The following is a 14,825-nucleotide window of genomic DNA, read 5'->3' on the forward strand; positions in this document are numbered from 1 at the left end:
GAATCCACCAGTTCTCCTGGTCATACAGCTCAGGTGCAGGTGTTACCTGGTGTGGCCTTCCAGATGTGACTGCTCTGGATTGGATCTGAATTGGTGGAACTTGGGAGCAGCCGCTGATCTCTCCATGCCAATCTCCTATTAATTGAAGGCCATCACCTGCTGTCCTCTCTCTGGCAAACCTTCCCAATTAAGGACTGGGCTGAGAGTGAAAAGGGCAGAATTTCGCCAGTACTCAAGCGTTAGAAAAAAATGTACATGGAGAAGTAAATAGTAAAATATATGATGAAAAGCAATTAATTCTCAGGCTTGTGTAAAATAAAGTTTCTTACGAAATCTTGAAATCATTGTGGTTTTGTAATGTCACCTACCTCTGTTGGCCATTGAAAAAATAAGATCTTAATCTAGAACTAAATTTGAATTTGTGGGTCCAAAAAGTTTGTTTGGACTACCAATATTTTATAACTCTCTAAGACCAATCTTTTATTCTTTTAAACACTCTATCAATATGAATATGGAGCAGCAATAGACCTTTGAGTCCTAAGCCTCATTCCAGTCTCCGGAGGAAAATCTTGAGCGTAATGTTTTGTGCTGGATTTTGGAAGCACACTCAGAATAAAGATCTCTCCTATATAAATACTTTTTACCCAAGATATTGGATTTTCCTTGTCTCACTCTCAGAGTTTATGGCCCTGGGACTCCTTTTCTCAAGGTCTAGTAGAACTCCTTCAGCATCTCTTTTCCCCTTTGAAAATGTGATAACCATCACGCAAGCAGCAGCTTTGAAGCTGGTGCCAGCCCTGCAGATCAGGAGATCACAGCACACTTTCACCTGGGGTCAGGCAGCTTGAGCTGAGCTGCTTTGCAGTGCCAGAGCATCCTGACTACTTGCAAGGACGGGGATTTCTATCGGACTGTGGCACCGAAGCCTCTTTGCTATTCTGAAGGGGCTTGTAAGGAGGAACAAAGGACTGTGGATTTCACCTATTTTGCTCTATTTTATGTTTTCCAGCAGTTATTTTGGAAAGGCTGTGAGCTGAAAGGCTGATTTTCTCAGACTCGGTACAACTATGCCAGAGTAAAGCTCAAATGAGGGAAAGTACTACTGGGTATCTCCGTGACTCCAAAGGTGACCCGTTGTTTTTATTCCCCTTTCTGTTGTGTTTCAATTTCAGTTACACTTTACAGGGAACATCTGTGGAATAAAAATTCTGGTGGGGTCAGGTCTTTCTCCTAGAAGGATATTTCCCTCTGCACAGCATCAGTGCAAGTTTTCTCCCTCCTCCCACAGCAGCTGTGCTACACATGCTGTGAGGTATGACAAGGATAAATATATTAAGGGGCAGAAATCCCACCCTTGGTGTTACAGGATGGTAAAAGATGGTTAAAGAACTTCCTCCCCAACCCTCACTGCAGAGCTCTTGCCCCTTTCTTTTCTCCAGCCACTTGCCAAGCACGACTCACTCGTGCTACATCCCTTTGAGCTGAAGAACATGGAATCAGCTTGGACTTAACTGATTCTTACTGGTTTCTTTTCTTTATAGAGGAGAGAGCAGAACTCAGGTGCTTGAGCTCTTAAAGCATTTGTAGGCTTTTTTTCTGAGCCTGCAAGAGGCTGCTAACTGCTAAACCAGAATCACTTGAGTAATGCCTAGACATGGATAAACCAATTAAGAGGAGTTCTTTCAGCTTTTTAAAACAAATTGCAAATTTCAGGTTCGTATTTGCATAATTCAGGTTATTAATTCATGTGTTTGCTTTTCCTAAACTGTGTGCCAAATTCCCATTTGGTGTAAGTTTCAGAGTGTTGATCTCAGTGTAAAGGGGAAAAGGTGGAAATTGAGTTGTTGTAGGAAGCACTAAATGGTTAGTGATTTTTCTTTTCAACAAAATTAAATGAGCTTCTTTTTTTTCAGAGTCAATTCAGTGTCACCTTAAGTATTCAGTGAGAAATTCAGAAATTCTTAATTGATAGGGTACCCAATCTCTCCTTTGTGCATCTCTGGGATTTATATACATCACAAGTTAATAAAGCTTCCAGCATTCATTCTGTGCATGTGTAATTAAGGAGCGACTGTACCTCGATGTCATTTGCTGTGTTATGTGGATTCCAGTGGTGAGGACGATGGTATTTTATGCTATCGAACACAAGCAGGAACATCCCTGCATGAGTGAATCTGTTTGAAGGACTAGGCTGTGGCTGCTTTAGTCTGGAGAGCAGTTACCCTCAGATTTTCTTGCTGTTTCCATTATTCACTGAGAGTTATGTGTGTTTATGATAGTCTGATCAGCAAACACAAGTGTGTTGCAGATGCAGATATACTGTGAAGTACAGCGGTTTACATTAATGGGAAGGATTTATCTTGTTGCAGTGTTGAATTTATGATGCCAAGCTGTGATATTTCCCTGTTTCAAAAATGTTATATTGCAGCGGGCTGATATCAGGGTGATAAAATAAATGTTTCTTTTTTAATTCAAGCCACTGTAAGATGCTAATAATGTTGGAGACAGGAAGAGAAATGCCATGTTTCAGAATTTAATGTAATGCATCCATATTACAATTTCCTGGCTAAACTAACTTAGCTTGGACTCCTAAATGAAACTTCTTGTTCAGTTTAAACTATTAAACAGGTGTGGTTGAGTTCTTTAATGGAAGTATGGCTTCTATGACAGAAGCAGGGGAGTTATAGTGCCCTGCTTAAATCAGTCTTTGAGACTGTTCCCTATAATTTACAAGGGCTTGTAGTGACAGGAAAAGGGGGAATGGCTTTAAACTGAAAGAGAACACATTTAGATTGGATATTGGGATGAAATTCTTCACAGTGAGGGTGGTGAGGCCCTGGCACAGGCTGCCCAGAGAAGCTGTGGCTGCCCCATCCCTGGAAGTGTTTAAGGCCAGGTTGGATGGAACTTGAAGCCACCTGGTCTAGTGGAAGGTGTGTGTCCCTGCCCACAGCAGGAGGAGGGATTTGGAACTCTAAGGTCCCTTTCAGCCCATACCATTCTGTGATTCTAGGATAATTCTGAAAATAGAGAAGCTCTGGTTGCTGGTGATGGTCTCTTCACTGGGCATTCAGGAAGCCCGTGTTCCCTGCTGGTTTCCTTCCAGCTTCCTGGTGAATGCTCAGCAGACAGGGTTACTAGGGAGGAAGAAGGGATCATCTCTTCCCCTTTGCTGTTACCTCCTCCTCTGGCCAATGCCAGGGTCTGTGGCAATGCCAGGGCTGTACTCAGGATACCCATTTGTTTTATTCCTGGAGGAAGTAAGATAGTGTGAAGGAACTCTTCATAACCTTAATGACAGAAGGTGTCGTGGCTGCCCTGCTCTGCGGCATTCCTTCTTCCCTGAAGAAAATTGGGATGCAACTGGAATTGGCCCAGTGTGGATCCAGGCAGGTGTAAAAGCCTGATCCTGGCTGTCTGGCAGGCTCGTGTTGACTGTGTTACTATTTGTGCTGAGCACTGCCAGTTTAATGGCTCTGAAGCACCATGGTTAGAAGTCAAGTGCTATGAAAATTTCCCCAAACACAGATCTACAGCAGTGAGTGCACCTGCACATAAAACAGGCCACTGAATCTCAAAAAAGGATTTTTAGTCATTTTGTGGAACACAGAGAGATTGTCATGTGTGCATGTTCCTGTTACATTACTCCGTTAAACAGTGCCTCTGAACTTCGGAGTTAATATCCTTTATTGTGGAAGCACATCACAGAGTAATTGAAATTGGGTTATTTAACTGCAAAGTATACTGGAGTAACAATTTAATTGTGGAAATACCTGCCAGTGATGTGGTGTATGGGCTTAACTGGGGCTAAAGGAGGAAAAAAGCGAAATAATTATTTTAGTACGAAACTATCCCCTATTTTTGGTGTGCTGCTGAAATGATTAATTCTGATTTTGTTTAATAATAGATCTGTTTCTGTTCAGGGACCACTGAAAGAACAAAAATTTGTTAGATCAAATACCTTTTAAAAACCTGTGCTTATTGTCTTAAGAGAGAAGCAGGTAAAAAGGATTATCCCTCCTTTTCTACACCGAATTGTCATGGAGAGATGGATCTGGGGTGAAGTGGGACAACTTCTGGCAGAAAGACTGTAACCTTCCACCTGAGAATGACACTTCGTTAAGTGTTAGAAATTAATTGGTATATTGAGCTCATCCACACACATAAGAGCATTTCCCTCCAGAACATTTCCTCCTTGCAATGCTTCTCATATATTTTTGTGACATATATTTCAGTTTAACAATAGAAGAATAGTCACAGAAGCTGTAAACATTTAAGAATAATTACTGTTTATAACTCTGAAAAAGGGGCACCCACTTTAAATACAATTAGTGCAGCCACTTTAAATACAATTACTCACCTTGCCAGTGGGTACCATTCACCTGTGAAATGTTCCAGGTGCGCTTTCCTCACTGGTTGCACCCCAGACTGTGGTGGGTGGTGGTTTTGGGTGGATGAACAGGAAGCTGCTTTCTCCCAGTGTCTTTGCAGACAGCTCCAGGAATGAGAAGGAAAACATAATTCAAGCAAAACTCCTGGGTTTTGCATGTGTTAAACATTCTTTTTCTTGAACATGCTCTTCAGAAATGGATAAACTATTACTGCTAAATCTTGCTTGGAAATGTAGGGGAGACGGTCTGCTATTTGTAATTCGCATATTTGGAGTATACGTAATTGTATTATGGCTAGAGATCTGATCTGCCTTCTGTGTTTTCCTCATGTAAGAGGAAAAATAAAGCCTGAATAAAGCCAAATTAGTCTTATTTTAAATGCTTTTATTTTTTTTCCCTTACAGAAGAAACATCTTCTGTTACAGTTAATGAGCACTGTTGTCTTTTGTTAAAGTCTTTGTTACAGAGGCTTAGAGCAAAAGGGCTTTAATAATAAAAAGGCCTTCTTCTCTGGAATGTCTGTCTGATAATAGTCTGTATGATTTAAGAATAATGCTGTAAAATAATTGCTTTTCAAAAGAATAATTTTATATAACTAATTGGAGGGCAAGTGGAAAATCTGCATCCTCCAAATAAATGTATTGTGTCTCTTTAAATATCCAAACAATTTTTCCTCCTATTTTTCCACCCTCAAGACAAAAATAATATCAAATCTCATTCAGGTTGTACTTAAATATGACCAAACTGATAATTACATTATTACAGAGAAGGGCAGGATAGCTGGAGGATATGTACAAGGTGCATTAGTACTGCGAATAGAAGCTGATTTACTTATTGATAGTGGAGACACGTTTTAGTCACTTTATAGAATTAACAATTGATCAGCTTGTTAGGTTCTAGTTCTTCATAAGCACAGCATGTTTATTCATTATTGTCATTACATGATGCAGGCAGCCGAGGTCATGATTAGCAAGGCAAAATCTAAAAAAAATTCAGCTTCATTAAATATAACTTCTGCAATGGGCAGTTTCTGAGCAATGCACCAACTCTCACTCCTCTGACATAAATAAAACTTATACCTGCCTGGCTAATTTGCATTTCATTAACATTTTTCAGAACCATCAGATCTATTTGTTTTGCCAAATGCCAGCGATTCAGGCTTGTAAAATTGTAATAAGATGGGCAACATCAAAGCATTACTTTCAAATTGCCTTGGTCACTGTAAATATCCCCCAATCTGCAGCACTGCAACTGATAAACGAAACACGCCGCTGGAGGAGAATGGAAAGATGTTATTCCAATAAATATACCCCTGATTGTTTGTTACTATGGGTAAGTTATGTTTTCTAAATCAGCATTGACTTAGGCTTGAGCGAACCCGATAGCAAAAATTCCCACAGAGGCTTCTCCTGCTGTATATGACTAATATATTAAAGAAGATAAGTAGTCGTTTTTAAAACTTATTACACAGTAGGATTGAACACAAGAGGAAACCATTTTACAAATCTGAAACTTAAGGTCACCTTGAGAAGAAAAGGACACTTTAGATGGCTAGAAAAAATCTGTTTCCTCCAGAAACTGAGATTCAAAGTTTACTCTTTTCCCAGTGTCTTTTATAAAGGTTTAGACTCCCAAGTGTAAAACTAGAGTCTGTTTTGATGTGCAAATATTTCAAAACTATGTGGTGGATAGGCATTTAGACACTCGCATCTAACCAGTGCTACAGATGAGCTTCCAGTCTCTTAGTAATAAATAAAATGCAGAGTAATAATTAATAAATAATAAAAACCAGAATATAAAGCTATTCTGCTAGTGGTTTTTATAATATAATCCAGAATTAGGGCTGACTTTTCTAAAACATTTTATTAGACTGTTTTAATAATTTTCTACCTTTTCCTTTTTTATTTCTAAGCATTTAAAAAAAAATCATGATGTGTATTTTAGTGATACTGAACACTATTAAACTTTTGGTTCATAATTCAAACTTTTAGGAGTATGAAAATGTGCTCAATAGCATTTTCTTAGGGCTTGTTAATAAAGTTAATGAACTTTTTTTCTATTAGTCAGTCCTAGCATAGATAATACTGCTCCCTTGTTTGAGCTGTAGCAAATCAGGACAACATTGATTTTCTTTAAGAGATGAATAATGAAAGATCTACATTCTTAAATATGTAGATAAAGACAAGTAACTTAATTAAAAAATTATCAGTGGAAGCTAATAAGATGAATTAACTGTTTCAATTTGTTGTATATGTCAATAAGCTGTACGATAACCTGGATTTTTACATAAAAGCCACTTATGATTTTTTTTTTTCAATTTTCAGTGTAATTTCATGGTGTCTTTGGCCGCCAATTCTTTTGGAAATTGCTCATGTCTTGGGAATGTTAAATTCTTGGAGCTATCTCCCCTAACTTCAGCTGTGTAGGCGTTGACTCTGCAGATGTTTAACGTCCAGAGCAGTGCAGCCTGATGAAAATAGTTCTGCCCTGATCAATAGGGATGTTTACAGGCTCTGTCCTCGGCGGTGAAGTCAGGTTACAGAGCCTGATTGTTTTTCCAGTGACTGGCAAATTCTTGTGTTTGATCACATGTGCTATGAATATCTGAGCTGGCAAACTTCCAGGCTAAATTGCTTGCTATTTTTTGACTAGCATTACAAATTATACATGATGAAAAAAAGGACGTCTTGGGGCCTCCGTCTTTCATCCGATGCTGCTTTTAATATCGAGGAGGCATCATCAGGGTACACAGGGTGGAGGAGGAGCTGTGAGGAGGAGCTGCTCTATTAAGATGTGGTAGCTGATGTTATTAAAGGAGGAGACAAACAGCCTTGTGCTGGAAGGGCTCCTCTGTGTCGCACACACGGGGGTTTTTGGTCTCACATTAACAGAGCAGGCACCCACACCAGTCTCACGGGCGGATTCGCTGGTGGGAATAATGATGTGTATGGTGTTGCACCTGCAATAAGGCTTTCACAGTCCTCATGCTTCAATTCTAAGGAACTCCTGAGTCATGCTGGTTTTCAAGCTTGAATCTCAAATCTCAGTGCAGCTACAAATGCATCATTGGACAAGCACGCCCAAGCTGCTGCTTCAGGCCCTTGGGTCACTGCCTTTCTGTGGCAAATGTACTGCCCAGTGGCTGGGCTGGAGTTTAGTTATTCCTGTCTTTTTTAGACATCTCTGTTTGGTTTCCAGGGTAGGACAGAGATGCTTCACCAAGATCTGCAGATTTGGCCTTCTTCTAACTCAGGGCTGTCCTGTTTGAAGTGACTCAGCTGGGTGCTGAGAAAAGGGGCAGCTTGTAGGTGGGCCATACCTGTAATGGGAAGGCGTGGGGGACACTTTGTAAAACCTCTGGGTAAGGCATTGCTTGGCAGACAGGGCATGATTTGAGCAGGATGTCTCTGTAGAGCTCCCACAGGATGGTTTGACAATAGAACGTGATTTGGGAAGCAAATTTCACTCTGTCTGCTCCACCCGGCAATGCCCTGCCAAACTGCAAAGTGTTGAGGATACTCTGGCGCTTCAGACTTTACTTTAACTTGTTTTACTCATTTAGTCTTACTTCAGCTCTTGATTAAACATAATATTTGTGTCCCTGAGATGTGCCATACTACGGATCTTGCTCTGTTAATATGGATGGGAGCCAGTGTTTCTTGTCCGGAACAGGACTGTCAGAATCAGAGGTGTAAATAAGAGCCAAGGGAAATTGCAAACCTCTCAAGTCCAGTCTGTCTGTATTTTTATTACATGGTGCTCAGCAGATCTTTCTTAGAGGCTTTTTTTAAAAAAAAATCCTGTTCCAAGTTCAGCTGAAATTTACCCACTTACAGCAGAGATTGTTCTTGGTCCTCTGTGCCAGGGTAGCAACCTCTGGATTTTTCCTTTCATTCGTGGTTTTTGTCAACACTGTTCAACACACAGACAGGACCTGGCTGTGGTTCTGTGTTTTGGGGTATGCACCTCAGGACATGAGTGGCCAGAGGTCGGTGGTGGGTGAGAGCTCCAGAGGGGTCCCAAACAACCTCCAGCTGTGTCCAGCGTGTTGGAATGGAGCTTAAGCTGGGCTTGAGCTCTGTATTCAGAGAGCTCTGCTGACTTCTCCTGAGAGGAGAACAGGAAACTTCAGAAAGCAATACTTTCCAGTTAGGGTGACCATCATAGGAATATTCCATTATTCAATTAGAAATTTTTCATATTCTTGAAGACTAAATGCTGAGACCTTCAGGTTAAAAAGGCAATAGATTATTTATGCTATGCTGCTATGCTCAGGTGATAAATTGGATGGTGCTATTGCAAGCAGAGAAATAATTAAGAATTCTGGTACAATTGAGAAGTCAAATTAGAAAGGATAAAATCATGATTTAAGAAACCAACTGTCTTTGGCTGGAGAGCAAAAATAATTTAAAATGATAAACCATACCCTCCACTGGCCATTTATTCTGGTTTGTGCAGCAGTATCAGTGTTCCAAGTGGGTTCCTCTGTCTTTCTGACACACAGCTGCTACAAGACACTTTGTACTCACAAGTACCTGCTCAAAATCATGCAATCTGAATGAAGCTGAAATACCCAGGTATTTATTCTATTTGCACAAAGCCATCCGCCTAGAAAAAGGACCAGGAAGGTAAAATAAAGGTGGGTGCACTCGCTGGAAAATGTTCTTTGGGTTTGGCTCACCAAACAATTTCTGTGAGCAGAGAAGTGAATTTTTGGCATTGTCTGTCAATTTTAAGGGAGGATAGAGGTGGACAGGACTTCATCCATGGTATAAAAATGATGTATTAGACTAAATTGGCAGTACATAACTATGTGAAAATGTGGGGTTTGCTTAGTGCAAGGCACAACTCTAAATTAAAAATCTGTATCTTCCTTTTTGGGTGTGGGGGTACCCTCTGGTGAGTGAAGGTTTGGCTGCCCACAGCCTCTCTTGCCAATCTTAGCCAAACATTAGTCATTTGCAAGGAGGGGTTTCAGTTGGTGAGGGGAAAATATAAATTCAGTAAGTAATTTTTTTCAATTTTTTTTTAAATTAGTGGTGTCGTTTCTCATTTAATTAGTGACCAGTACTAAAGCAGCAGACTTAAATTCCTGCTCTGGTCCTGAGATGTAGCACATTTTTAATGAAAGCAGTTTTTAATGTAAACCAGTTCTGTGACTGTCTTTGCTATCTTGCCTCTTGCCAGGCCATGGAAGTGCTGTGTGCAATAACCCTGGAATTTGAACCAATGGTGCAACCACTCCATGGGCGTCTATAAAAATGTGTCTCACAGTGCAGGAAACTCAGGTGGGAACAGTTAAACTGAGAGAGTTCCACTTTTGTGTTCCAGTTCATCAATCTTTAAAGAGACACTAGTAGGTCAAATGGGTACAACACTGATCGATGGACAAGAAGAATCCCTTTTTAAAGTCATTGCAATTCACCTCCAATGGGCAATAGAGAAAATAAAATAAAAAGATACAGCCACTGGGGTCCTGGTGGGGGAGAAGTTAATTAGCTGAGCACTCACATGCTCTTCAGAGAGCTGTCCCTTAGAGTCCATAAGGGATTTGCAGTCCATTACTTTTTTTGGAGGGCAGGTTCCCTGCAATGTGACAGTGACAAAACCTGTCTGTCTCCCAGTCTCTTACCAAAGGCTCCTTGTGGTGTAACTGCACCTCAGGAACAGCCAGGACACCACCTGGTCATCACCTGAAAGACAAATACCTGCTGGGCAGGACAGCAGCAGTTGTCTCAGGACCCAGCAAAGTGCTCATGATTGAACTAATTTGAGTTACATTTGAGTTACAAGCAGTGTACTATTAAAGTCTATGTGGCAGTATTAAATGAGGCACATTGGCATTTTTTGTAGGGAAAGCTTCTGGAAAGTTGTATGTGAGCTGAAATGTCTATTCAGTTGCCCATCTGAAACCACAAAAGGTGATATGTGAGGTGTTTCATACCTGTTGCTAATTCCAACATAATTGAAATTTGGAGGTTGCTCTCTTTACTGCAGTTAAGTACTGTTTTCCCCAGGACAGAAATTCACAGACTATTTACTCAAAAATGGAAAAAAATGTGTTCTGTGGGAACCTGAAAGCCAGGGTTCTGTGAATAGTCAGAAATCAGAGGAACAGAAGACTCGTGCAATCCATTTCCTTAAAAAACCGTTAGGCAGAAATATCTGAGCGTCTGCCCAAGGTGACTGAAGATACTGTTTCTTATTCAAGTGCCAATATCCATAACCTCATACAAACTCAGGAAGCACAATCCAACCTCTGGCAAACAATATCTCATTGCTAAAAGAGAGAACTTAACGTGCCACCATATAAAGATTTTTTTTCCTGTGAATCTTGAGGTGGTTTTTTTGGTTGGGTTTTTTTTTTCCCCCCATAAAATCTCAGTTTCCTGGATGAAAATAATTGGAGAAGATTTTTCTTTTCTGTTTTCTAATTATTTTTAAGAGACTTAATAGCTCTCTAGTGGTGATGAGAAGCCGATTAAAAGCTGATTGTTGTCTACCCTGAAAATAAACAATCAACGATTTGTTACTTTCAACAGATCTCACATCTTTAAGGCAATCATAATTGCCTTCAAGAGAGGCAGGAGAAGTGGGGGGAATCTCATACTTCATTTCCAACCCTGAGCATTTCAAAGCATAACCAAAATTATACCACTTACCCTCCCCCTTGCTCTTCCCATCAATCATGCACATGGTTACATGATCATGAAGTGGCTTTTGCATGAATGAAGAACAGGAAAAGAAAAATCCATTGTAGGCAGATTGGGAAGTGAAAGCCTGATGTTCAGGCTTCTCTGAGCTTTGTGGAAATGAAAATTATTATTATTAGGGAAAAAAAAAAAAAAGAGAGACCAAAAAAACCCAAATAAAAAAGAAAGTTTCTAGCCTTAGCCATGAAGAGGACGTGGCATTACTCATTCAAAGCTTGGCTGGGTTCATACTTCAGTCAGAGGCACTGGCTGAGCCTCCTGTATTGAAACATGTTGTTCCCTCAGCTGTGACAGGTGCGGGAAGGAAGACCCTCTGACAATTCACATGCTTGAGGGGGAATACCATGTTAACACCTCTCTTACTGTTTCTGAAGAGCAGTTATCAGCTTTCTGTGGCTATTGCTCTCCTGTCCTGGTAGTGCAGCCACAGGAAGGTGTTTGGGACCTTTAGAGGTTTGCTCCTTTTCCACTGCAACAGTGCCAGAGCTCTGTGTGGCTTCCTCGTGCCTGTGAAGGGATGAAAACAGCATCCAGCAGATGATTAACCTGCCATGGGACATCTTTTTCTCTTCCCCTGCCTCCCAGCCCTTTTGTTGGGGGTTCACACGTGGTCTGCTGCCAAGCAGGACAACTTGCCATGGGAGGCAGGGAGAGGTGCTGTGCAAGCAAGAAACACAGAGGGCTGAGACTCACAGAGAAGAAGGCATGAAGGATTGGGCAGGAAGAGGAAAGGAAGGAAAGGATGGAGGAAATTCCTTCTGGATGTGAGGAGCAAAATGTAATTTATGGGACTTCTGAAATTCTCTTGCATCAGCGAATGCAGTTCCTGGTGCTGCTGGAAATGAAAAGAGCTGAGTGTTGCTTTATGCATTCCTAGTGGGATTTGGAATTTTTCTGGTTACAAGGAGAAAGGCAGAGCCTGCTGGAGGCACACAGAGCCAGTGCATGCACAGACAGGGCAGGTGCACTGGGTGTGATGGGCAGGGCTTCCATCCAGCCAGAGCTGTCAAACAACAGAAAAGAAAATAAAACTCTGAGATTGGTTCTAAATATGCTTTTGCTGAGTTAACAAGAATCCAGACTGAACAAGTTTGGGTTCTTCTTTAAATGCAGTTGTTTATTCACCCATGTACAAATCTCCATGCCATACAATTGCCTCATTTTTGTCAGTGTCATATGACACCTTTTACTTTTGAGCAACAATTCCTGAACTGGTGGGTCAGGAATCTTATTCTGGAATCCTCCTGCTCAGTAGAGCAATGTTTTTCCAAAGTAACTTGAGGAAGTTACTGAGAAGCAAACAATGTTTTCTAACATTGATTAAAAAGCTGATCCCATAGCATCAAAGTCAAGTGACAAAACCAGATCAATAATCTGGGTTATGGCTGTTTGGTCTGTGCCTCCCTCACCCTGTGCAAGTTTTACCCTTCGTTATTGAGATTCTGTATGTTAGGGGCAGAGTTTAAAATCACCCTGAGCTGTGTTGTTGTTGCTACCAAAGAGGGAATATAAAAAATGTTACCTTTCAATTTCCTAGTAGTTATCCTGTCCTGCCCCAAGCCTGACAGAGAGCAGGGAGAGCACTCCACAAGGTACTTTGCTATTCGCTTATGTAGTGAATAACACAGGTGCTAAAAAATGTGTGTTCAGCCTGTAATTACACTTCTGGAAATTTAGTGCTGTATTTATGAAATGCTTTTCCTTAGAATCTTTAAATAATTAGCTAATGAGTCCCAAGTGGAACAATTATCCCATATACCCAGACAGTTGGGATTCTTCATCAGCCAACGTGCATCCAGTGCTCATAAAACATGCTTGTGTTCTAAAAGCAAAACTGGCTGCTCTGTGCTTGCCTCTCAGAGTGTTTTGGGAATTGAAACAAAAGCAGGGACCAGGTTACATTGGTAACAAGTCCTGTTACTGTCAGGGCCTAGTACAGCTTAGGGAAGTGTGAGTGGACACGCTGTAACTGTGAGTGAGGTGCTTTTGGGAATAACAACTGAATAAAATATTCTGATGCAGTAGAACCAGAAAGAACCAAATTTTGTTGCATGAGGACCTTAAGAACCACGAGAAGGATATCTAAATACAACACATCCTGACTCTGCCTGCACGAAAAACCCAACATGTGTAGGAAGAATTTTCAGTTTGTTTCTGCCATGATTTTCCTCCAGTAACCTCTGACTTGATTCAGGGTATTGAGGCTGACACTGAACAGTGACTGACTACCTCATATTTATATCTCAGTGGTTTTTTGCTCCAGGGCATAAAGGATATATAGTCCTGCTACATGCTCTGAGCAAACATGTAATCCAACCCTGTGGATGGAGAGGGGAGCCTTGACTACCTCACAGGTGTTCATCCAATTTAAAGAAATCTCCACAAACCAGGCTCCACAAGATTTTGAGCCGTTTGTACCACTAGTTTCCCCCCCTTAGACACAGAAAGTTTCTCTTCATGCACACACCAATTAATCTTTGCAGGACACTGAATTTATTTTTATGCTGCTTGCAGTAGCTACAGAGAACCACTTTAAATCCTGCCCTTCTTTAAACCAAGCCTCTTCAAGGAGACAGTTGACATGTCTCCAACAAACTCTCTTTTCTTGACTAAACAGACACAGTCACTTCTACCTTTCCTTACCACCTGCTTGCACTTGCTGACTTTTAATTTTCATGTTATTTCCCTTGGATTGCCTCTTGCTCTTAATTTGAATGGCTACCCCTAGTCAGGAATTATCTGCTTCTTGCATGTGAGCCCTGGACTGGCCACCACACACCCAGAATAGGTCTGGGACCTCCAAGTGCATTATCCAGAGGCACAAATGGACATGAGTTTTCCTCCTTCATCTCTTCCATCCATTCCTCCCTCCTCTGAGTGACCTCTGCAAAATAACCCAGCTCAGCTGGCTCCCTGGTGAGAGGGAAGGAAGGTGAGTGACCTACTCTATAGCAGGTCAGTTATCTCTGCCTTCCATGGGAGAAATTAAATTCCTCCATCAGTTCAGGGTAGAGAAAATAGTGTTTTATGGCTCAAGACAACCTGTGCAACAACTTTAATGCTTTGCTACCTGGCAGGCAAAGTTTACAGTAGGGGAAAATGGTTTTTTACTGTGTCTGAAACATCCTGCTGAAGAGATTTCCTTTAAAGACGTTTCTCTCCATGTTTTTTTGGTGTGCTGCCTGCTTTAGATGAGAGATGCTCTGCTTCTGGGAGGGCAGCTGGGAGTGGAGCAGGGCACTGGCTCTGCTCTGTGTCCTCTTTGAACAGGGTTGGAGTCATTCCTGTTCTCCCTTGAACAAAGTGACTGAAACCTGCACATCTCTTGAGCAGGGCTTGCACAGGGGGGTGGAGAAGATTTTGAGCTGCAGTGAGGGACTGAAAGAACCTGGATCATCACAAGGAAAAATTCTTTCTGATAAAGGTAATTGAAGGAGTTGAAATGCTGGGCTGTAATGAGATCTCCTGTGTTGGCTGTCCACACTGGTAAGTCTGTGCAACCTTTAAAATGAAACCTTGATGGTGATACATGCCTTTTCATGAGTTTGGCAGAACGGTTCCTAGTGGGGTGGTGATGAATAATAAATAATGCTGTATGGAGAAAAGAGTCTATTCGGCCTCCATTTGACAGTCAGAATAGCTGCACTTTGCTCTCTGAGCCGTCCCTTGGACTTGGTGGTCTTTATCCTGGAGGAAAGATGAGAACTCACTTTGTGTTGAG

The 14,825-nt window shown here is 41.3% G+C and overlaps 1 protein-coding gene across 8 annotated transcripts in view; it reads left to right on the forward strand.

The window, feature by feature from the left end:
• TAFA4 (TAFA chemokine like family member 4) overlaps positions 1-14,825 on the forward strand; it is a 79,052-nt gene that overhangs the window by 12,948 nt on the left and 51,279 nt on the right. For 2 of the 8 annotated variants that reach the window (XM_048316037.1, XM_048316036.1), the window contains one exon: positions 14,438-14,528. The exons of 5 other annotated variants lie outside the window; for them this stretch is intronic. In XM_048316037.1, coding sequence (XP_048171994.1) covers positions 14,438-14,528 — 91 coding nt within the window. Of the gene's footprint in view, positions 1-1,009; positions 1,127-14,437; positions 14,529-14,825 lie in introns of all 8 variants that reach the window. One more of the 8 variants, XM_048316038.1, reaches the window with a different exon arrangement.

Source organism: Corvus hawaiiensis, chromosome 11 (assembly GCF_020740725.1).
Source record: "Corvus hawaiiensis isolate bCorHaw1 chromosome 11, bCorHaw1.pri.cur, whole genome shotgun sequence".
NCBI lineage: Eukaryota > Metazoa > Chordata > Aves > Passeriformes > Corvidae > Corvus > Corvus hawaiiensis.